Here is a 25,925-nt window from a genome sequence, read left to right on the forward strand (position 1 = left end):
TGTGGCGAGTGGTTCTTGTGCACAAAGTCCTGAACCGCCGTCCTGAGGGGAGGAGACTGAAGAATTGTTGTGAATCAGGAGCAGACCAAAAAAGCAGTTTAAAAAATAACTTATTTCGGACACAAAAATCTAGACCGGGCGGGCCAAAAGCTCCCTGCTCCGCCCCATTCTGATGCAGGCACTTGTAGACGACTAGATCCATAATGCCTTTGACAGGGAGCTCTCAGCAACTGGGAGGGGAAAGGGAGGCGGGGTTAGTCCGCTAACAATCAGAGGCAAATTTTTAAGAACTACTGCCGCTTTGCAGAAACTATGTCCTACAAAAAGACAGTTTTTTGGGGGGGTTTTGGCTAAAAAAGCAACATACCATATTTTCCGGAGTATAAGTCGCAAGAGTAGAAATGTCTAATCAAGAAGAATAAAACCATATATAAGTCACTCTGGAGTATAAGTCGCACTTTTGGGAGAGAAGTGTGACGTTCCAGAACAAATCTAACAAGTCCAACGTGACAAAAAATAAATAAATACGATAATAATAATCTTTTGATCTGTTTAAGAAAAATATCAAAGTTTTAGAGGAAAACAATCAGATTCTCTTCCCCGTTTGTTTTGGACGACACTTCTTCTGCTGTTGTCAATAGCAAATACACATACTCAGATGGAGCGCCCTCTAGCGGTTGTTAGAGGAAACAAACGCAAAAGGACAACCAGTGTTTACTGGGAAAATAACAAATATATGAGCCTATTTATGTCTTAAAAAAAACACAAATAAGTTGGCCCTAAGTCGCACCCTTACACTATGAAAAAAACTGCAATTTATACTCTATAAAACATGGTAATCATAATTAAAAGACCACGGGAACACTTTTCCAATAGATCAAAATATAGTCAAAATAGAAAAGATGAGAAAAACTTTGTTGATTTTTATTTATTTATTTGTCTTGTGAGGCAACAATTATCAAACTAGTGCAGCAAGTGGTTGTAAAAAGTCTTTTCTGCTCTAATCCAGTTGGATTACAGCTTCATCTGTGCATTATTGGCATCTTTATCTGACTCGCACACGATCCCTATAAGGCTAAGACAAACACAGATGCACACATTACCCTTTATAAAGAAAACATCATTTTGTCATGACGAGAGGGGGACAACAAAGATCCCCCGAGACTTCAGGCCTTGATAACACGAGGAGCTGTTTCTGATGACTGTCATGCACGAAGAGCGATGAAAACCAAAACACTCAAAACATGAGAACAATGCACTAACCTCAAACACATACTTGGCAGGCAGCTGCCAGCATTAAATATTCATGCAGCACATTTTCTAAACACTACAAGTAGCGAACAGGTGTCCCGGCTATTTCACAGAGAGAACTTGAGCCGTGATTTATCACATCCTCTGCAGTAACATGTTTGACTTTTGCATTTCTCTTCAGGGAATATTAACTTTAAACTGTTTAATGATTTTTTTAAACAAAGTGGAAACTTTGTAAGGTTTTTAAAACATTTGACACTTGCTTTACCATGCTTACTTTCTTTTATCAAAATTTCAGACACCGGCCAGATGCACGACCTACTTCCGCATTCAGCCTTTGAATGCTCAGTCTTTTCCGGTTGGAGCCATGGACTATTGTTTATGTGGAAATAGTGGAGTATTTAGACTTTAAAAGATGTCTTTTGGAGCTAACAAGAGTCACTCTAAATTATGTTAGCTGCATTGTTTGTTTTTCTAGTAAAATATCCCAACATAAAAATGCAAAAAGATTTTAAATTGTATTTGTCGTCCTACATAGCAAACTGTGAAGGTAATTTGCTAATGCTAATGTTTTTAGCGCATGTTTACATGCAACCAGCTCTAAAACTGATGGACATTCATGTTGGCGACACGTTGTAGGTGCAGGCAAGATGCAGATCGATGCATTGTTTCATGTATTTTATGTGAATCCAAAGCTAAACGTCGCAGTATTTAATGAAGTCCTGTTAGCTGTCATGCAGCCAGAGCATGAAGCACAGCTGCAGCAACTGCTGCAGCTCTGGCCGTGATCAGGAACCTTTTGGAGCATAAACACGAACCGGAACCGTAATCCTAACCTTAACCTTTCCAATAGGTCCGTCCAGCCAAGAAAAAAAACTTCAGAACTGACTGCAGTATTTACAAAATTACATGTGAATACCGTTGTCACTTTTCATTTGGACTAATGCTAGCTAGAATGAAAGACATTTCTGATCACCTCTGTCTTTATCTTTATGACCCATTAGTTGTGTTTCAGTTACTCCACAGCCGAGTGTTTCTAAACTTGTGTAAATGTAACTTTCAGTGTCAGGTAGAATCAGTCTGAGACGTGATTCCTTTAAAACGTCCCAAAAGAGGCGAGGTTAACGTTAGCGCACGCCACTATTGCTCCATGAAGGAGGCAGGGGGAGCTCATCATTAGCTGAGAGTACGAACAGTAATCTGAAACTCACTTTGAAGTTCGTTTACACATAAAAGGTTCTGTTGAACAGGTTTTAAATGTTCTAACAGAGCTACGTTTCATCCCAAGAAGTCATGTGATCATACAGAACGTGATAGGGTTTTGTGAGCGTGACTCTGTTCCTTATAGCGAGCATCCTAAAAACATTAGCTGGTAGCTCCTCATACATGCGGCCACGGCGTCGAGCTCAGGCAGCAAATTCGCAGCGAAAGAGGGGCTGGCCACGCGAATTTGTCACTCGAATCACATTTGGTGTGACCTTAAGAAGCCTTTTCAGCTCAAATAAAATATTCAAGCAGGTAAACAGTTGAACCTTTGTTTTTTATAAGAACACATCAACAGTTAGAGGTTAAAAATTTGATTAAAAAAATAAAAGCAGTTTCATTTGAACTTAAAATAGTGTATAAGTGGCCTGACTCCATCCCATTTCTCTCCTGGTACACAGTTTCTATTAGATAACTAATATAGATGTTTACTTGACATCTCAGACAACTTTATTTTTTTACACTATGGACATCTCCCAATAGTGTTCTGAAAGCTTTCTGCATAAAGAAGTACTTTACTTTAGAGTACTTTTTACAAGATATAGAATAAACCACCCAATCTTACAGTTTCTTTTGTGTTTTTGTTCAAAGACCACTAGTAATCACAAAATTCTACATTTTAATATGTAGCAACCATTTCCACTGAAATCTACCTGAAAAGGTCTGAGAAGCTTATATCAAAACAACGAGCCAACACATATAAACATATGCAAATGTATGTGTGAGCAGCATTCTTTCAGAAGAATCAGAGCAGCACTTCTTAATTTTTCAACACTCTTGTACATCTAATCCCAAATTGGGGCATTTTAAACCCACAAAAATGACTATAAAGTATAGCGACAGAAACAGGGTGCACAACCTCTGCTAAATATATATGTACTTGAACAAATGTACTTTCACCAAAGTGATCCTGTTTTTAGACAGCACTAGTTTGTCCTTTAGCATGCGGAACTTTGTACGTCTTTATGTTTACTGATGGCTTATTGACAAAAGGCATATTTTTGGTGTTTTCAACATGTTCTTGATGCATTTTTCTGATGATAGAAAACACATATATATATATATACAGTATATATATGTATGTGTGTACACACACACACATACACACGCACACACACATATATATATTTATATATATAAAGCCCCCAAATTGTATTTCTTGGTATTACTTTTCATATATCGTAAACAGGAGCAGGGGAAAAATGTTGTTTGAAAGAGGGATAATTTGTGAAGTAGAAAATACGCCGGGCAGGCTATTAGCTCACTCCTAACAGTCCCACCCACAACTCAGAAGCAAACTTCTAACAGACTATTACCACTGTGTGGAAACTATGCCATAAAAACAACGCAGTATTTATTTTTATTTGGCAAAAAAAGCAATCATAATTCATAAACCACAGAACACTTTCACAATAGAGCAAAAATGATCTAGTGGGTCTCTCAAAGATGGCCTCTAAAGCACACAAAATCCTCATTAATGCACCTTCTAAATTATTCTCTAATTTACTTAATTAGCCCTATCCATTCTAGAGAATAATGATAGCTTGGTTACAACAGACAATGCATGATGGGACCGCGACAATTAGCTGTGGAAAAGTTGTCTTGGCACAATAGGCTTCTATAAAAGTAAACTCTTTTGACTCTAATTAATGTTAAAATAGCCATAATTTAGATATCTAATTGATGTGTCTGTGCCCACTGGGGATCTTCTGGTCTTGTGAGGATTGTGACCCCCTTGGTTCGTATTGTTGCTCTGTTTTGTTGACTTGATTCTTGCAATGTTCTGTTCTCAAGCTTGTTTTTCATTCTTGTCACAGTCTCACCTGGTTTAATTTGTTAATTATCCACTGTTGTCTTCATTTAGGTTAATCATCCTCAGTGTATTTAAGTGTCTGGCTTTCAGTTCAGCCATGTTAGGTCATCTGCTGCTTTGTGAACCTTATTTTTTCTCCTTTTTTCTCCCTTTGCTTCATAAACTTCTGTTTGAGTTTAAAGAGTTCTGTTGTGTTTAATTATTAAACTCTTGTGTTCCTGCCTCCTGTATCTTTGGAACATTCATCAACAGTTCTTGACAGACCTTCTGTTCATCTATTATCCTTCTTTACTCCTTGTCTCTTCGCTACTACTTCTTTGATCAATGGCATTAAGAAAACACTTCCTGAAATGTTTAAAAAAAAACACACACACCTGGATTCCTTTATTTTTTTTCAGTAGATGGCTAAAATTACTACTTTGATTTATTTTCCTTTCCTAAGCGGCTGGGTGGCTCAGTGGGCTAGGTGAAGGGCTGGCACTCAGGAGACCTGGGTTTGATTCCCACTGATCTCCATCCTTAGGCAAGACCCTTGACGCTGCTGCCTAACTGGGTCCCTGTGCCCCTCAAGTACAGGGTTGTGTCAGGAAGGGCATCCGGCGTAAAAACTCTGCCAAATCACTGATGCGAAACAGTGGGTGCTGTTACGCTGTGGCGACCCCGAAAGGGATAAGCCGAAAGTGAAAGAAGAAGATTTATTTTCCTTTGCACACATTTCTGTCTTGGAAAGCTTGTCTTTGGACCACTGAAGAAATTTGGAGATGTTTAGTGGTAAGTCAGAAATGTGCAATCAAATGTTATGAACTAATCATTGAATGGAGAGCAGAAATGCATCTCATTCAGTACAAGTCCAAGTTTCCTGTCTTTAAAGAATGTCAACCATCAGTTGTTACACAAACTTTGTCCAAAATCGAAGTATATAATGTATTCATTTTCTGTTTCCCTTATTGGTTATCCGATGACCCTTTAAGCGTTTGTCCAGCCTCTCAGTTGATAAATGACTGATGGACCAACACAGATTATTGTGACTTTGATCAGGTGAAGCAACTTTAGACACTGTTTATTTATTCCCACCCCTTACACATTCATGCTGTCAGGAGTCAGCGCTCTGTCTCCCCCTCTAGTCACTGTTGGGAGTCATCTCCAGAGTACTGACTGCACTACATCTCCTATCAGTTCCTGGATGCTGCTCTGCTGTCTCCAGACAATCACCCGCATCCTTCTTTAGCAGCACACAGAGACTCATTCGGTGCGAAGTATTGTTTGTGCCACCCTGCCTGCATTACTGAGCGTTTCTATCTGGACCTGATCTTCTGTTTCTGATCCTACTTATTCTCTGATTGCCCGCCGCCTGCCCTGACCCTCGCCTGGACTCTGACATCTCTAGTTTTTTCTTGGATGATCTCATGCTCATATTGACCTGCCTGTCTGACCCTGATTTAGCTTTGTGGACTTTTAGCTGTCAGTTCCTGTCTGAACTAATAAACCTGCTGCACGTGGAACCAGCTGTCTGGCTGTTTGTAACACATATATTAATATGGTATATTGTAGCTCTTGGCTTTTTCATAAATAAATCTGTTTGATATCTCTACTGTATTTCATTTTCCATTATTCATCCACAACATTAACCAATAACATATCAAAACTAAGTTTTCTAAAAAAAAAAGCTCCCAGTAGTCCTTATACTTTAAGTATTTCCCACATCTCTTAGGGACCGTTTCCTTATATTTATGCTTAATACAATCTGTATTGTATTGTGCATTGTTTTATCTGAGTCCCACAATCATTCCAGAGTCTGACCCCACAGCCATGTTCATAGATGCACTCAACGCGATTCGCACGGCAGAGGCGTGCAGTTAGGTCATTGATCCGATGCAATATGAGGCAGCATGATTTAAATGTTGAAGGTAGCATCAGCGTGATTTGAGCAGCACAGCATGTCCAAAGTTAAAAAAAAAACAACAACTTTGGTGATCATTCTTGTCCTGAACTTCTATCCATCCATGAATTTTCTTAACCTGCTGTATCTCTGCCAGAGCCCATTCTGGCTACTTATGGGCAAAGGCGAGGTACACTCTGGACAGGTCCCCGGTATGTCGCAGGGCCCATGGGGCAGTGGAGACGTGTTAATCAATGCTCATGTAGAGCTCTTCAAAATAAATAAACCATCCATGTCTTCCATGCATTGTAAATTAGATTAACATAGGCGCCAATCCATGTAACGATCAGGCTAAAAAACCTTAGGTATTAGGACCTCACATGGATGACAAGTTTCTGAACACACTTTTGGACAAGATGCATGGCGTCAGTCACAACCGTGGTCAGTGTGAACGTAGCTCAAAAATCTCTGTTGTTCCAACCATTTATTGTTTAAAGTTACTGGATTCCCTCAGATATTAATCCCCCTCTCTTCAAAAAAACAGAGGGTTTGTGTACAGCCAAAGCCAGTTTACTTTTTACCCGCTTTACTTAACTCACAAGTTCTGTATGAGTTACTTATCCATCATCCTGACAAAAAGATTAACGTCATGAAAACCTTGATAAGTATTGTGAGTTCAAAGGAGGATATTGTAAATCTTTGACAACACGATGTTTCATAAGTATTGAACTTTGTTATGATTATAGATTATTTGCCTTTAAAACAGCAATTACTTAATTGGACAAAGTGAAAAATAAATAAATATCATAAAAGTAATCACTGATTTATGATCAAGGTCTTAATTTTGTCCTTTAAGCCAGTGTGACTGCTCTAATTGTCTAAATGAAACCTCTTTGTCCTTGAAAGAGGCCATGAAACTCGTTCATGCACCAAAACTGTGCTGTGAATGAGATTCCTCAGCAACAAAAAAAATGCATCAGATTCAATTTTTGTGGCTAAAAATGAATGGTTGTAAAACATATTTAGAAATATCACAAAATTACAAAAGGCTGAATAGTAAGACGTCACCTGGATGACTGAGAATCTTCATTTAAATCCTGAAATGAAACATTCTATGTGTTGCAACAACAGTCTTATCATGTCTAAACAAATTTCATTTTCACGATATGGATCTTCCCCCATCCAAGCACATACTGTCTGTGTCATTCATCTGCTGCCTCTCTACGATGAATAACCTCCAATGGTCAACTTTATTGATCACTATCGCACCATAACGCGTGTTTCTTAATTAAAATCTGCCTCAGCATTCTGAGGCTCATTCAATACATGCTCTAATGCTGTGCTGGCTGCTGTGTGTATAAATGTGCATGCAACTTTGTATACGCGTCTACAAAAGCTTTTACATTTATTACGATGGTTAAAGTTCTATTTTCAAAGCATTCCTGGATGTCTTTTAATTATGGTTATGCTGTATTTAACCCCAAAAAACTAAGTCTTTTTTTGGACATGGTTTCAGCAGAGCTGCAGTCCATTCAAGTCCAATTAGTTGTCACACATATAGGTGTGTGAAATTTATTTTTCACACTTGACCCACCCCGTAGGAAAGTGGTGAGCCGCTTTGGAACACTTTGATAGTTCAACCCTACAACCCAACGTCTTAATGCTGATTGTCAAAAAAGGAGTTATTGGGACCCATTTTTAGAATAACTCAGCCAGAGGTTGAACTCACAACCTTCCAGTGTACGTTGGCCCAAAACAATCCCAACCTGTCTGACCCCTGCTCCTCCTCTAGCTTACAGGCCGTCGCACCCCCAACCTAACATTAACAGAGTAACAAGAATAACGAGCAATATTGGAGCTATTCAGCTTAGACGAGGAAAATGAAGGCTTTCATAGATCTAGAAGTCTACAGGTGGATGCATCAGAATGGACCGCCCAGTCTATTTTATAACATAAAAAAAGCTCTTTTTCAGACTGCATGTCTTCTGTCTGCTCCTCATTCATAACTATTGGAATAAAGAAATATTTTGAGCTTAATCTTCTTTAAATATGTCCTCCATCATCAGAAAAATGCCAGAACAACATAATAAGAACACAATTTTCATCACAGTGGATCTTTGTCCTTTCCTCAAACATTTAAATTTAAGTTTCAACTTAAAATGTTGGGAATCTGAACATGAAACCCTGAGATGTGTTTCCAGAAAAACTAAAAGAAAAATTAACCATAAAATAGTAAACTTGTTCCCTATGTTGAAATAATGCTTAAAATTAAGCTAAAAAAGATCAGAACTTTAAAAGAATTTTAGCTCTCTCGAACTTATATATATATATATATATACACACACTTCCTCTAATGTACAGTCAGTATAAAAGAAACAAAAATGTTTCTGAACAATGGCAGTTGCAGGTCATATGAAAAACTGAAAGACCAAAGAAAGAGTTGTTCTCATTTTATTCCAAAAGAATTAAATATATATATATATATATATTCTTACAAAGAAATATAAACAGAGAGTATTTTGTGTGGTGTAAATTCTGACGTAAGCAAAATTTGAACTGTTAAAACTTCATGATTATTTTGAATTCAAGTCTTGAGCAACAGATCCTGTTTAGTTCAAAACATACTTTGACGTTTTCAAAATCCTAGTAAGAGGTCAAAATTTTTCCAGAAGATTTGTAAAAGTGAGGAATTGAATCAAATAGAAAAATGCTCAGTCATTTATGAAAACAGATTCCTTTTCCACTAACTTTCACTGTGATTTCACTTAAAAATACACTTAATAACCACGTGTGAATTAATTGAATGAATATGAAAGAATGATTGTGTGCTCTGTCATTTATACTAACATTTTCAATTCTACATGAAGTTGTTGCTGCGAAGAAAATCATCCTCAAGACAAAATTTATATAAATACATTTTAAATCCTTTTGATCAAAGTTGATCGACATAACATTAAAAAATAATTCTAATGTTGTTTAATTACTGCCCATCATGAACTTGGACATATAAATTATTAGCTGGTGAGCAGACCTTCATCAAACAGCTGCTTTGACACGTCTCTGATCTGAAGCGTTCAGCCATGAATGAAAGAGTCTCAGTTCTAACAAGCAAAGACATTAACAATAATCTTAGTGTGACAATTGCTGCTGCGCATCAATGTGAAGCCGTGAAATTACTTTAGAGGCCATAAAACCATTACCAAAGAGAACTATTACTGCTCTACAGTAACAAGGGATTCAGCAGTGGTACATGTCTGAAACAGCCACCAATCAATTCATGACGATGAGAGTAAACTATGATGCTCAGAAATAAGATCTTCCTCTAAGAACCTCCAGACTGTGTTAAAGGTTAAACATTGAGATAGCAAAACAACTTTTTCAGAAAAAAAACTTTGTTTTTATGTGTGTATTTAACAATATGATCTACTGTTATTTAAGAATAAATACTCCAGACTGAATGGCTTCTTCACAAATATATCTATGTATTTTTCATTTAGTCTTTTTGAAATTAATTAATCAAAAACACGGTGGTGGAGGGTTTATGATGTGGGCTTGTTGCCATTAATATGTCAGTTGGTGATAAACTCTTTTTATCTGAGCATTTTAGTTGAATTTTTTAATTCTAAACGGAAAGCTTTGCTAGGTTCCTCAAAAAGACAAGAACTTCAAACTGAGCAGCAAAGTGTAAAAAATAAAAAACATTGAGCCAATGTGCAGCAAAATCCAAACATCCACCTAGCAGAAATCCTCTGCCAAAAAGAAAAAAAAATTAAATCCTTTCAAGTGAAAACTAAGCACTTTTTGAGCCGATGTTTTCCAGTAAAGGCTAGAAGGAACCGTAACTGTTTTTGCTGAGTCTAGGTGGCATGCTTTTCTTGGCTGCTTGCATGTTATTTTTATATTTCATCTTGTTGTTATAAATAACATGAAAAATACATTAAAAAATAATGTTTTGTGCATTTGTTCAGAGCTGAGTTTATACAATTACTTCTCCTCACTCCTTTTCAATTAACAAATAAAATTCTAACTTTTTTTATTTTTCAGTTTATTTAATTGTATGTGACTGTGTGTACTGTATGCATTACTGCAAAAATATCTATTTATATATATGATTAATACACTATCAAGAAGATGGCATCATCGTCTAACATCTTGGCGCATTTTTGTTAATTTTCTAATTAGTTTAATTTATGATATGGATATGATGCATATATTCTGTATTTTTTATTGTATTCTTCCATAATGAGTGGTTCAAATAAACCAATAAATCAAATTACTAAGGGAGTTATCAGTTTGAGTGTGATTTACAACTTTTTGTTTTGAGTCAATTTAAAAATCCCCATAATTCCTTTGTTTCAAAATTCCATCCAAAAACAGTTTTCAACTAAAATTAGGACTTTTTGCAACCACCTGCAAAACATTCTTTGTCTTAAAAAAAGAAAATGAACAAATGTATGACACAGAGGTGGGATACAATATGGGTATGGCGAACTATAGCGATATTTCAACTCACGAACGATTACCGTTTGTCTTTCCCTTAATCTGTTTCCTGAAATAAATACAAAAAATAGTCCACCAGGGGGCGCTTTGCGTGAGCACAACATTGAAATGTAAGGTTGCCGTTGCGAAATAGTTATACATTTCATTCTATGACCTTGCTTTTTCCTGTGGCCCGCTCGGTGCCCAGTACAGGTTTGCCCATTTTTCAGCCACAGACGCCCCGGATCCACCCTCAACAGCAATTGTGACTATGCTTTACATTTTCAGAGTATTTCCAATATTATTTGCCTGACTAAATTTTTAAAACCAGCCTTACTTAGCACTGGGTCCTGCCCCCAAATGATGATTGGTAACATATTATAATGCAAAAGTCTTTGGAGTTAAAAGTGGGAGGTTTTGTTTCTAACTTTAAATGTGGATGAGGTACAGATTAAAAGAAATGTTGAATATTAGTCACACTTGGTGGAGTTTTCTCTGAGGGGCCACAGCCAACATAGTCTGATTAATTGATTTAACATTTTCATTTTATGCTTTGATTAGATTCCTTTGATGACTAGAGGCAGATGCATTGAAGCCGGGCACCAGAGGGTGTCTGTGGTCTTCAGTTGAAGAGACTGATAGCTCATCTTTCCTCACAAGACGGCAAAGCGCCGTGTGCAGAGGAAGAAGAGTTGATTCACCTCCACCTCAGGCGCTCTTATCATGCACTAGCAGCACCCAGCTATCCTTTAAGAACCCCCCTTAGGCCGCTGCCTCCTCCCCACCACCCACAGCTGTACTTCTGTCTCTCCTCTTGTTCTTTAATTTATGACCTTCTGACCAACGTGAATGTGATGGGGAAGAACATGGGTGTGCATCGGAGATGTCGTTTTTTAATGTGTGGATAATCAAATGGCTGCAAACAAACGTTTTTAGTCGAACATGGACGAGGAAAGCAAAAAAGGGATGTTACAGTAGTAAAATTGTATGTTTAGCTCTAATTAGTTTATTCGACTAAAATGACATTTGGATACTTCCCAGCCAGCAAGGCCAAGTGGGCCCCAAATGGTTCAAAAGTGGGCAGAAAATGTGGACCCTAAATGGGTTTCCGCAGTTTCTGTCCCATCTTTGTTTGCCCATATTGACTTATGGTGGACACTGGAGCTCACTAGCATGCTACAGCAGATCTTCCTAACTCGATACAGCACAGCTCGCTAGCTCACTGTAAAGGAGCTTGCTAGCTTGCTACAGTGGTGCTAACTAGCTTGATGCAGGGGAGCTTACAAGCATGCTACAGAGGAGCTCGCTAACTTGCTACAGCAGAGGTTACTATAGCAGAACTTGCTAGCTCGATACAGCGGAGCTCAATATAGCATGCTACAGTGGAGCTTGCTATTATGCTAAGCTGTCCACCAAGCAGCTAGCTAGTGTAGCAAGCTAACGCACGGAGTCCCCACTTAAGTCAATGTGGGCAAATACAGGTGGGACCACCAAAGAAACTGTGGACAAACCCATTTGGGGCCCACATTTTCTGCCCACTTTTAAACCACATGGCCCCACTTGGAATTGCTGGCTGGATTTGTGCAAATCTGCTTATTTATCCCTCATTGCCCTCTTCCCTTCTTATTTCTTTGTTTTTTTCTAATTTTCTAAAACAAGTTCTTTAGCTGTGTTTCTTTTAACAAAGCCATAGCCTGAAGCCCGAGAACCTTTCTGATGGTTCTTTTTTCATTAGCTAGACCTCATCAGAGGGCACACCAAGTCTGAGAGTCTAAGAGCAAAGTTTTTAATTATTTAAAACAACTAATTGTAAATTCCTGCAAACTCCTCCAGAGCTTGCTGCACCACTACACAAACATCTGGATGTGTCTTGGTTTGGATGTGCAGCCTCGTGTATGACTGAGCAGCTGTATGCCCAGCATGTACGTAAATGTTCTCATGTAGATTTGAGCGTCTTTTGTGTGTCTGGGTGAATGTAGGTGTCTGCTTTTAGCTCAGGACTCCCCTCCTTTCTATTGACTGCCTGAGGCCTCTCTGCAGCTCTGTTCTCATGGTTAATGCATGCGCAGAGAGAACCCTGGTACTTCTCCATTCTCCCCAGTCTCTGTCCCACCCCACTTTCCAAAAATAGACGTGATCTTCAGCACACATAGACATGGCTCTCACCGTCATCTTTGTCACATACCTCACAGAAAGAGCAAGAAAACCGTGAAGGCAAGATCGGAGGTGTGGACAGTGACAGGAGAAGGAAAGAGTCCATTTTAAGATAGAAAAATGTTCTGTTCACTCTCTGTGGAAGTTTGGGTCCTCTACCAGAGGAAGCTTGAGGGTCCTGGACAATTGCACTACACTAATTTAGACTGAGATGTCTGAAGCTACAGTGGCCACTCCACCAGCTTCATGGTTACTGATAGTGTACTCCAATCACCACTGTCACCTTCACCTCTCAATCCTTATCCAGCTTTTTCCTATTTTATTTATATTTCCCTAATTTGCCACCACTTGGTTTTGTTGGATGGGATTGGACCAGGGCTGACCCAGGATTCTTGTTCCAGTGCATCTGTGTTGTAATTCTTGGTAATGGTAAATAGAATTTCTACCTTCCTCCAAGGCCTATTCACACACATTCATACACTGGTGGTGGCTCCGCTGCCGAACACTGGCGCCAACCATCCACCAGAGCCAATGTGGGGTTCAGAGTCTTGCCCAAGGACACTTCAACACATGGGCGGGCAAGGCGGGAATCAAACCCGCAATCTTCCGATCAGGAGTCGACCACTGCACCACGGCCGCCCCCTTCTTCAATCCAAAGTTGTGATAGGAGTTTGCGTGTGTTAGAACATTGAGTTGCTTAGTGGTGATCCCTGATTGTGGTTTTTAAAGTATCCATTCAGAACCTTGTTTCAGAACCATAACCTTCTTGTTCCAGCAGCCCATTTTTTATCAAGCTGCTCTGGTTCCCCAGCATCTGATGCTGACTTTGAACTGCTGTCTTGTGTGTCATCATCACTTATTGTATGAGGTAGGCAGGAGCATGAAAGGACTGACCCAAGGACCAATAGATGCTGTTAAATACTCATTACGCTCCGTACCACCATGTACCGATCTGGTAAACAACTATGGAGAGAAATAGGTATCACCCCAATGTGTGGGTGCGTAAATCTTGACTCATGTGTAACTTTGGATTTGTGTATGCGTAATGTACATTTTGTGCATAAGTACAAAAATTACATAATTAAAAAAAATACAAAAAGCACAAATTAAAATGACTTGAAACTAATTACACGCACACATTTTTAAAAATTATGCGTGAATCACTTGTTACACTCACACAAAACCTCAGTTACGCACAAATCTGAGGTGAGACTCTTGACACTTCTCCAAGATTCATCCATGAGTGATGCGTTTAAATACTGCTAGAATGCTGGGTCATCTGAGATTTGTGATCAGTCACTTTGAACTTAGATTGCGAGTATTATCTGGTGAAAACTTGACATTTTCTCACTGAATATATTGTATGAGTTACAAATTAAGAATTACATACGCACAAATCCAAGGTTACATACAAATCAAGAGTTATGCACACAAATCTAAATTTATGCGCACAAATCAATTGTTATACATACACAAATCCAAAGTTATGCACAAATCAAGAGTCATGCACACACAAACCTGAAGTTATGTGCACAAATCGAGAATTAAGTACACACAAATCTAAAGTTGCGTACAAATCGAGAGTTATACATGCAAAAATCTAAAGTTGTGCACACAAATCAAGAACTACGTAGGAACGAATCCAAAGTTACTCATAAATCAGAAGTTACTCAGGTATTTACGACAGACAAGACGCCCTGTGAAAATGTGCATTAACTCTGGAGATGTTTGAGCCCCTGCCCCGTTTATTCAGCCTCGACTATATTTCCAGTATCTTTGGCTCTATAGATACATGAACAGTGCTAACTTTAATTCAAAGTTACTTACACAGGTTTCACAAAGAAAATAAAAGAAACACAAACAAAAACAAAAAAAATCAACTAATCAATAACCACTAAAACTTATCTGCTGACATTACTGCAGCTTGGCTTTATCTCTTTGTTTGCAGGTTCCAATCAAGCCAAGTACAAAGAACTGGGACACTAAAAAAGTGCGGTAAAAGAATTTGATCCAAGTGCTATTGAGAGTTTTAGGATCATAATAAAAGCTATAGATTTAATAACCTGAGTCTAGTTTTATTTGTACATGCCAGTTTGGATGCTTTTTTGCTATAGTCTTCAGTTTCTTTGATATGTATTTCAACCTCTGTGGTTGTCTGTTCTGGGATTTGATGCTGCAGCTCCTCATGCCTCTGGATCTTTACATGCAAGCACAGATGGACTGGGCGGTCCATCTGTATTGAAAGATACTGCTAAATATATGATGCTATGAACTGCTGCTTTAATGAAAGTGCTCCAAAGATAACTTTTAATAAGATAATAAATCTACAGAAAACATTGATGAATACTATTGTACTCTGTCACAGCTTTTAAAGTATTTCTAAAAACCTTATCCAACATATTTAAATAAAGACATTTGACATGATCAAATGGTAATCCACAAAGACAATTGTGGAAAAAACTGTTCTCCTTGTTTTCTGCACGTTTCTGTGGGTGCTTGTGTCCTCTGATTGTGCTGTTACCATCACAGCTGCTCCCAGAAGATTTCTCCGCACCAACGTCCCAACAAGCCCAGGGCGCTTTACTCTTGGGAACATGCGGCACCTCGTGCCATCTCAGCCTCCACGCTCAAACGTGCACTATGAGTACAGTGAAATGAACTGTGGGTGACCTGGTTTCCATGACAAACGTCTTCTCCTGTTGTATGGGCAAAGGAAATATGGGCAGAGGCTGAATCATGAGCAGAGTAGAGATTTTTAAAGAGTAAGTAAGCTTCTATTAAACTAATTACAGCAAACAGAAGAAGCAGGGCTAGTAATTTTTCCTACTCAAATCAATAGTCATAGAAAGGTCCTTAAAGGTAGTCAACTAGAGTCAAATGACCCTTTGATGGTCTGTCTTTCAGTCATTCGGTGTTACAGAGAACCATAATTAAACCTCATAGCTGGTGATGACGTCAAATCATTTGTGGATACAGGAAAAGACTGTGATTGTGATCTTTTTAGCTACTTGTTTTTGCACAAATAGACATCCATTCTTTTTAAATTTGCCTGAGCTGATTTAATTAATGAGGCGAAGGGGATTAGCACATCTGATTACCGTCACGTGCTGGTGTTTGCTCAGAAGCGTTCATTTCTGTTTTCAGAACAAATCTAATGACTATTGTTTTTCTGTTGCCCAAGAGAGCAAATTATACATAAATCTTCATGTTGGCAAATCTAATTCTACACAGCTAACTGCCAATATGGACCCAGAATTAGGTATGAGCAGCATGTAAACGGCCCTTTATTACTATAGAAGCTGGAAATAAGATTACGGTGAAAGATTATGTGGTGTTATTAATACTGTGCTTTGTTTTGTGGAAGGACATGTAAAATATGTTGCTAATTTTATCACACCTGACAAAGGTATGCTTTTGATTCCAGTTCTGGAGTGATTGGTTTTATTTTTAAGATACACTCATTGGTGTGAGAGGGAGGACATTGATTGCATCTAACTTAAACATATCGATTTTACAGGCTGTTACGACCTGCTGCTGCACCTATTTCTATCCCGTCAGCCGGCTCACCTGGCAGGTGTGGCCAATGTTCCTTGATTTGCAGACTTTCGGGAAATTTCTAGTGCACTCGATTTGGGAATTAGTAGATTTGGACAGCACTAGAAAATGGCGAACACACTATATAGTGTGTAGGGGCACACAATATAGCAACAGTGTGTTTATTCACTGTGTTTGTGTAAGGATGCGTTTTGGTAAATTACCTTAAACGACAGAAGTTTTTTTTTTTTTTTTTGGCTAAAAACTGCATAATCATAATTAAAAGACCATTGGGAATCCTTTTAATATTGCACAAAAGATTATCGGATTGGGCCTTTACCAGCCCTCCACCACGACATAGACATGTGTGCATGAGTGTGTGCACACATGCATGAAAGTCTGACAAAACCATACCATGAAAAACAAGAAGACAGACGCTAAAGTTGAGGTGAGAGGAAAACAAAAGTTGAAATGAAGGCTAAAAGCAAAGTGATGAGGAGACTGAGGATTAAATATGAACACTAAAATGAACTAAAAGTGGTAATAAAGCAAAAACATCCTTGTTTTAGCTTAGCTGGAGAAGAAGGCTGATGTACACCCTGCCATGAGAGCCAAGGAAAGCCTTTCAAAAATAGATTTGGCTTTGAAGAGAAACCTAATTATACGTCTAGATTCAGGTAATTGCTGTAAATTACTGGTGACAGTGTGGACACACAATGGCAGTGTTTTTGTGACATTCTACCTGGTGTTTTGGCCTGATGCTTTTGTGGGACAATCGGAACGACAATAGTTGGTAGGAAACTGCAAAATACTTAAAATGATGCAAAATACGAGGTTGACCGACAGCAGTAAACAATTACATGGAATGTATGCAAAAGTTCTTAGTATTTAATTGAAATGTCACAAAATTAAAACTGACATGCAACTTTACTTTTGTGCTGTACTTGTGTGTCCTTCTTATGGCACACATCACACAGTGTTATAACAAACAGTTACACAGATATGGTTTGTTTATCTAACTTAAACCTTGTTTCAGTCAGTTTCATTTAATTTAGCTACTTTATTTATTGTATTTAACTTTTATTTTAGCAGGAAAATCAATTGAGAAACCGGCTCTCCTTTCCAACTGTACGGTGACCGAAAACCTCCATCGCAGCAAAAAAAAGTAACAGCAAGCAAAAAAGGAAACCTTCCAAAAATTAAACTAAAGACATTTCTGCAAACAAAAAAGTGATCGCAGCAAAAATAAAAGTAACTGCAAACAAAAAAAAGTGATGTAAACAAGAAAGCTACGATGGAAGTCGATTATCGGGGATTGTTAATGCCAACGGAGACACCAGAAGTGTTCTGGTTTTTGACATGCACTGCTGCGAAAAGAATATTCAATTAATCTCCTGATTTTGTTAACCGAGTATTATAATCACAAAAATAAATGTAACAACCAGTTCCCCAATTTTTCTAATTTATTGTCTGAAGGTTTAAAGACCAGGGGGATAATTTAGTGAAGGAAAATGGTATACAGTCTATGATGTGGATCACAGAACTCGATGATCCTCTCGTTAGCGGACTGTCTGTATCAGTTTCTCCGCGTTGGCCGAAGATAACAACAAATTATCGTAAGTAAAAGGTCCATTCTAAAAGTCTTTTTCATGTCATATTCATGTCAGAGTTTTAAAAGTGTTTAAAAGAAAGCGTTAAACTCTTCCCAATTGTTATGAAGACGATAGAAATGTTTGCGATTCGTCTTTGAAACTTAGTGACTAAGAACTTTTTCTGAGAATGTAAGTGTTCTTTAGAAGTAACCACGGTCAAAAGTATAAGATCCTGTGATCTAAAGTGACTAGTTTACCTGAAAATGTTTCACATTTTGACTTGTAAAATATATTTGTTCTTTTTGGTTAAAGTGCCCATCTGATGAAAATCATGTTTTTTGTTGTTTTTCACATGTATTTGTGGCATTTTTCTTATGAAAGAGAACAAATATAATAAGGAATCATTTTGCTTTTGCATTTCCAATTATTTCTCCTTTTAAATCGCTGTCGATCAAACTGCCGCAGGCGATAAAGCTGGACATTATCGATATTGCTTGACATTTGTATGTAGCAGTGGTGAAGATTTAGGCCAGCGAAACACAGAGCAATCATAATCAGACAGGGGGATCAGGGGCGGGGCTACTCAGCTCAGCTCCAAAAGCCACGCCCCCTCAGAGGAGATTTTGGAAACAGAGGCTTCAGATCAACATGAAAAATGGCTTTTTAAGACATTTAGGTTGTTGGCTTTTGGTTAAAACTTTATAATCATAACTAAAACACTACTGGGAAGGTTTTTTTTAATTAAAATAATATTCATAAGTGGAAACACAAGAAGAACAACTGTTGGACCAACACTCAGCTTTTGTCAATTCAGTCCATTTGTTTTTTTTGTCAGTCTACTCCCCTCAGGGATCATCAAGGTCCATCACTCCACTGTTCATACAGGTAATAGAATTGTATTGTAGATCCTGAGGGATCCAACCCTCTTTGCCAACCAGACTTGGGACCTGCCCAGGGAAAAACGGGACCATGATCTATGTAACACTGCCTGGTAGTTCCAGACAGTTTCTCCTTTCTAGAATGAACCAGACCCATCCCAAAATCGGTTCAGGGAGACATGGTCATACTCAGCACTTTTGGTCCATAACATGGAAAAAAAGGGCTATCAACTTTGATAAAAAGAAATGTGGCTGGATGGTTTAGTTGGTTGCATGCAGGACTGGATTAAGGGAAACCAGAGTTTGCTTCCCAGGAGGCGCGATGAGCTAACTCCAGTGTGAGTCCCTAGTCAGGTCCCTTCACTAGGGATCTTAAAGATGTTACATGCGCATCGAAAAATTGATGGGCAGTGGGAGGAACAGCATTATCGCTTATGAATGTGAAAAAAAAGATACGTATTGAAAATTGACGGGGCAACTGCAGTATCGTTTAAAAACCACACATACCAACAAGATTGGGTTGGTTGAAAAAAAACTGTAGTTTCTCCTTCTGTTCATTTTTCAACCGTCTTTGTCTTTTTATGTTCATGCAATGCAAACAAAAACATGTCCAATTATAAGCTACTTCTTCCAAGTCAATACCTGAATACCTTTCTCTGTCAAATGCCATACATTACTATTAACAGCTTTAAATACCAAATAAATAAGAAATATCTGGATTTTGGCGTTTTTGGTAAAAGAATCAGACTGTATTGTATCGCCAAAAAGTTAGATGAATCCTTTATGTATCGATTTGCGGCCCATGTATCGAGATGCTTATCAAATCGTGTGAGAGAGAAAGATACACACCCCTACCCTTCACACTACTGCCTACCTATGTAGCCACAAGGGGACCAGAGTTTGTCTCTCCCTGTGCCTGTCCCCAGCCCGGATAAAATGCAGGATTGTGTCTAAAAGGTTATCTGGCGTAAAACTCTGTGTGGATCAGTGAAAAGCGGATTTGCTGTAGCAACCCCTAAGGTGATTTGTCAAAGGGTGAACTACAACTTTCATAGAAAGAAAAAGCAGAAGCAAAATGGAGAAATTAGGGTCTTTGAGATACTTGAACACAAAAGGTTCCCTGAAAAAAGCAGATTAGAATCCATCAATCCAATATTATTAGACAACTTATGGTTCTGTAAAATAACAGAACTACAGACACATTTCAGGAAACCAAAAAAATGGTCTAAAAGTTTTGAGTCGCTAAAGTTTAACAAGATGTTCAGATCTGAAATTAATGTTAAGAAGAAAAAAAAGATCTAAAAAATTAATGACTGTGAGGAGAAAATAAATTCTGCTAGTGACACACAATTTCATCTGTTATTGCCTCATGGTCATACTGCTTTGAAGAATTACATTTTGAAATATAAGTCTGTTGTAATACAAAAGCTACTTGACATGTAATTAATAAAATGTTAATTAAAAACTTTTCAGTAAAACTGTATGGTGCTTTGTTGCAGCACAACATTTCTATATTACTTAACTTCTGTAATGTGATCCACCATACACTGCATGGAGCACTTATGGGATTCTTCTTTGTTTTAACTCTAAAAATTGGGTCTACTGATTTTGTAACTTCTAGATAAGAAAATCTAAAACTTTACTAGTAAAGGATTGTGTGTGCAAACCTGATCCCCATAGTCTGCATCTTTTCATTTGTTCTGTTTTAAAAACAAATCATTGAGTGGGTGTTTTAGTATCCTTCATTCATATTCATATGTCTTGGAACACACATGCTGGCTAATCCATTTAACTGAAAACTCCAGTTCACACCACATACACACACACACACACACACACACACGAGCGCACACATGAAGCTGTTTTATTCAGCAAAATTGGTACCTTTTTTTAGAAGACGTTTCTAAATCAAACTCATTATATTGTCAAATAGAAAAATACACATTAAGGACCTGTCATTCCTGCTATGCCTCTTTGCCTTCCTCTGTTGAGCACTGTGTTCTTGATTCCAAAAATGAATAAAACAGGAAGAATTTGTGTGAGAAGTGAAAAAAAAAGTTGCTTAATAAGAGTTGCAGAATAATGTACACATTTATTGTAATAACAATAACGTATCACAGATATGTGACTAATATTATTAAAATCAAAATATGCATATTAAAATGTTTCACTGCTGTATATATTATAATTTAATTTCATCAATTTGCATTCAAATACATATTTGGATTGCCTTTTAAGTCATTTGACACCAACTAAATCAGAGAGAAGAAGGATGTGTGGAGTCTTGTGTGCAGCTTATCAGATTGTAAAGCTACACAGTACACTAAACGTCTGGGATAATAATGGATAATGCAAAGTTAAAATGTTAATCCATGTTTGTCAAAATAATAAGACTTGAACTTCTCTAACAGCCATTTTGCTTAATTTTCACACACACACACACATACACACATACTCGCAAACCTCCTTCAGAGGGCCCAACATTTTTTACTAACTTGTGGGGTCCACCATTTCCAAAGATACTACAGGTACACCATGTTTGGTTTTATCACCACAGTAGTTAATTTTTCTTAACTTTTATTTCTCTGTCAGAAAAATGAAAACGGTATATCAAAAAACACCTCGGGTCCTAAGTGGTTAAATCCTGGAGCTAGCTCTTAGCAGTTAGCAGCTCAGTGTGTAGCTGTCTCTGTCAGCAGCACAGAGAGAGCTTAACATAAAAAAAACTTTTTTTCTGTTGAAATGCATTTGTAGGTTGGTGTTTGCATTAACAAACTAATGGAGACACCTGCTGTCTGCTTAAAGCGTTTTTTGCTAGCTTGACTGTTTTGGTTAGCCTCCTGTGTGAACTGCTGTTGCTTCTGCTGTACTTTCCAGCAATAACATGTTGTGATCCATTCATGACATGCACACTTCTAATAGAGTATTTATCTGGAATAACAAGCTTGAAATGTAAAGTTAACAAGAATTAAATAAATGACCAATTCTGATCGGGAGACATGCCAATCAAGTCATCAACCATGTGATCCGGCCTGATCTATTGATCGTGGTATCGGATAGGGACATCCCTAATTTTTTAGGTTAGTTTTAATCACATTTCCAACAGTCAGTTCTACACACAAAAAATAAGAAATCAAAGTATTTGTTGTACAAAAGATTTTTATGAAATGTTTTTTTATGTACGTTAGAATATTGCAAACTGTGGGAGCCAATCCGGAGCAGCACCTGCTGCATTTCAGGTATCTCATCAAAAAGACGAGAAGCATAAAGAGAGGATGCAGAAACAAATTATGCAGATGATGGACAAGATATTGAACTTTAATAGAAGAGGTGATTAACCCATAATTTATATAAATCCAAACAACAGAGGGACTTCACAGTGACCGCTGTTAGATCAGCTCAAGGAAAGCCTTGCAAGGTACATGGGAGACGATATTGTAAAGAAAAAATGTTTGTTTTCAAATCCACTCTTCCATGCTCACATAACATCCGCTTATGAAAGTATTTGCACAAGAAAAGGGGATGTTGTGTTGGGTTTCATCCTGTTTTGTTTTCCATTTTGAGCCTCCAGAGAGCGCTGCAGATCCTGATAATTAATTAACATCCCAATTTAGCTTCACATCAGAAATAGGTTGAACCAATGTTTGTGTTTGTGTGCTTTTTGTGTGTACTGTCAACTAGATTGTATTATTTGGGTCAGATACAGGTTTCAGATTAGATCTTCTCCATGCCAGCCCTCACACAAACAGACATGTGGGTGTGCATTTGGCTGTGTGTGTGTGTGTTGTTTAATCTAATACAAGTGCTGTCCAAATCCCCCAGTCGAAGGTTTATCAATGCTTTCTCTCTCCCACTTCATTAGCTTGAAATTTGGAATATAAAATTAGCATTAACCTCAGACTGGACTGTGTTTACAGATTAGAAGGAATGAGCATAAAGTAAAGTTTAAAAGACCTAGTCCAGACAGAAAACACCATAAATTAGAATGTAAAAACTTCCACGTTGTTCTGTCAAGCAAGAAAATAACAGTTTGCTTAAAAACATGTTTTGCCAAGCCTCAATGATGATGCAATAAAGACATATGTACACATTTTAAATGTACTGGAGGAAACTGTCGTTTGTTGAAAATTTGAAATTAATGTTTCTTTTGTGTGGATTGAATTTTGATTTCTTTTAAACCCTTGTACTATCTTATGGGGTCCAGATGACCCAAGCTTTACATTGACGTGTTATCCATCCCAGGACAAATATGATTGAAGGTGGACAGGATTTTATGTCTGCCGCAGACACCAGTTAGGATAAAAATTCATTAAAAAGAAAAAGTTCAGCACACTGTCTTGCAGGGTCCACATGACCCCACTGCCAATGTCAACATACCTAGGATACCAAATTTCCTGTCATTCTATTTAAAATAATATACAGACATGGACAAAAGTGTTCATACCCCTCACTTAAAGAAGGACAAACCCACAATTCTCACTAAAATCACTCAAAACTTCCAAAAGTAACAATAAATAAAACACCTGTGATGTCAATTAAAGGACACACCTGAGTTAATCATGTCACTCTGGTCAAATAGTTTTCAATCTTTCATTGAGGTACCATCATTTTTGTCCAGGCCTGTTTCATTTGTTTTTTTTTTCTTTTTTAATAATTATGTTAATCAACTATTCAAAATTGATGGCTGGTTTTGACTGTTCAATTTTCAAATTTTTTTTTATCTATTGCTTTTTATTACTTTTGGGTTGTAGTATTTGGGTTTAAAACTTTGTCATTAAAAACATTACTAGGAATGTTTTTTTTTTAATATAACAATATAATAAATCACCATAGGGGGACTTTCAGTACTGTGTCCATTAGCACACTTTAATTTGGTGCGATACTCCCATTTCTTTTATTATTTTCTTCTTCATGTTTCCCATGTTTCTCTCCTATCTTAGGAATGGGGAGTGTGGGAATAAGCAACACTTACCCTCTTAAGGTTTTTGATTGTTTGATTAATTAATTACTGAATTGGAACCTAGTGCTTACATTTACTGGACTTTTGGATTCTTTTAAAGGTAAAAATCTAAAAAATGTGCCCTTTTAACTTACCTTAATTGATGCCTGTCCAAACCAGTCAAAGGTAATGTCCCATTTTCGATTTAAACGTGGCAATTACCCCAATAGATTTGCAGTACAAGATGGACTTGTACTACAAGCCCATAGAAATCAAATTTCAACCAGAGCTGTATGTTTAACCCCTTTACATCTGTATATTTAAGGATGCTATGCTAAAAGCTAATACCAGAGGAACTGTAGCACTGCAAAGATTGGGTGAGGTGCAGTTAGAATGCAAAAATTGCCTATTGCAATTTTTTGTCGATTTGGATCCTAACTCATTTTTACTGACAGTCTAGACCCTTTTAGAGAGGGTTAATGAAATATCCGGTTTGGGCTTCCAGCCAAAAAGAAGTCCTTGGATCCAACATTAGTGATAATCAATGCCTAACCTCAGCTACTGCATCAGGGCAGTCACATACTTCTCTACCCTCTGTGGTTATGTTCTGTCTGGTCTGATAGTATGAACTATTTACACAGACAGGCCTTATTGCCTCTCAATCAAATAATGACCTCCCCTGTCCTCCCCACACCTTCTTCCACCTCTGAATGACTATGCAGTCGCATTCAATTTTTTGCTCCTTTTTTCTTGCCTCTCCCCCATTTATTTACACACCCTTTTCAAAAGCCAAGTGCTTTCTCTGTGTACTACTCACAGAGTGATATCATGACCTGGGTGTCTTGTCTCAGCATGTTAATGGAGATTCTGACAGCGTCTCAGGAGGAATTACTGCCACTTGCAGAGTCCTTTTACTGGCTGTCCATCACAAAGACATGCAAAGTCCTCGCACTGCTTCTCTTCGCCCTTATTATCTTGTTCTAGTAGGATTTTTTTTTCAACTGAGGTGACTAACAGTTCATTCAATTACTCAAATCAATCACATTAAACATACACCATAAAAAAGTATCTTTGTAATATAAATGTCAATGACAAACCAACAGAATGCATAAAGAGTTTTGTTTTTTATGTTTCTAATTTTAGATTTTACTTAACTTTAATTTATTAGGTAAGTTTATTGAGAACCAATTATCATCTTAAGTGAGGACCTGGACCCATGAAGAATGGATTTGGACCGGACATGTTTTCTATTTTGGCTACTATGGGGCCACGGGGGCGGCCATGGTGCAACGCTAGAACGGTCAACTCCTAATCTGAAGATTAAGAGTTCGATTCCCACCTTGCCCGCCCATGTGTCGGTGTCCTTGGGCAAGACACTAAACCCCACGTTGCCTCTGGTGGAAGGCTGGCGCCAGTGTTCGGCATCAAATGTGTGTGTACCTGTAAAGCGCTTTGGTCCTTTGAGGAAAAGCACTATACAAGTATACACCGTTTACCACTTTACTATCTGTTGTCTTTGTCTGATGTAAAAAAGCTTTTTACTCCTCAAGGTTTTTTAGACTGAACAGGAAGAAAGCTTCATGCAGATCTCGGTTTTCTTTGTCAAAGCGACTTACCTCAGTGAGGTGGGGGTTTGGGTTGAACCCACACTGGTTACAGACAGTAGCCTTGCACTGGGTACAGGTGTTGTAGTTGGGTACAGCCGGTGGGTTGGACAGCTCTGTGGTGGTGCACACAGGGCACAGTTTGCTGCTTGGCATGGGTGCAATCTGTGGCACGGAGTAAGGAGAGGTTGGTGTCATGCCGCGATCAGGAGACACGGAGGGAGACCGGCCCGTCCTGGAGCCTCCGCCACCACTGAAGTCAACTTGGAGGTTTCTGCGAGAAGCATGCTGACCAGGACTTTGACCCGTGTGAGCTCCCATGCCGGACATAGCTGAAGTTTGACCCATCCCGTGACCAGTCCCTTGGCCGTGCCCCATGCTAGCTCCCTGGCTGGTCTGCATGTGTCGAGGTGAGCTTGGACTCTCATGAGTGGCTAGGCGGTATGGCTCACCAGCTCTGGACCCGATTCCTCCAACACTGCCCATTCCGGTTCCCGTGCCTCCACCCATTCCTACCATTCCTCCTCCTCCCATTCCAC

The 25,925-nt window shown here is 38.3% G+C and overlaps 1 protein-coding gene across 3 annotated transcripts in view; it reads right to left on the bottom strand.

The window, feature by feature from the left end:
- The window catches only part of bsna (bassoon presynaptic cytomatrix protein a), a gene marked incomplete at its 5' end in the record, with an annotated part of 109,948 nt that extends 84,023 nt beyond the window's left edge, over positions 1–25,925 (bottom strand). For all 3 annotated transcript variants that reach the window (XM_024292372.2, XM_024292371.2, XM_024292370.2), the window contains 1 exon segment: positions 25,399–25,925. In XM_024292372.2, the coding sequence (XP_024148140.1) occupies positions 25,399–25,925 (527 nt within the window).

The sequence above is a fragment of the Oryzias melastigma genome, linkage group LG7, assembly GCF_002922805.2.
Source record: "Oryzias melastigma strain HK-1 linkage group LG7, ASM292280v2, whole genome shotgun sequence".
In the NCBI taxonomy this organism is placed as follows: domain Eukaryota; kingdom Metazoa; phylum Chordata; class Actinopteri; order Beloniformes; family Adrianichthyidae; genus Oryzias; species Oryzias melastigma.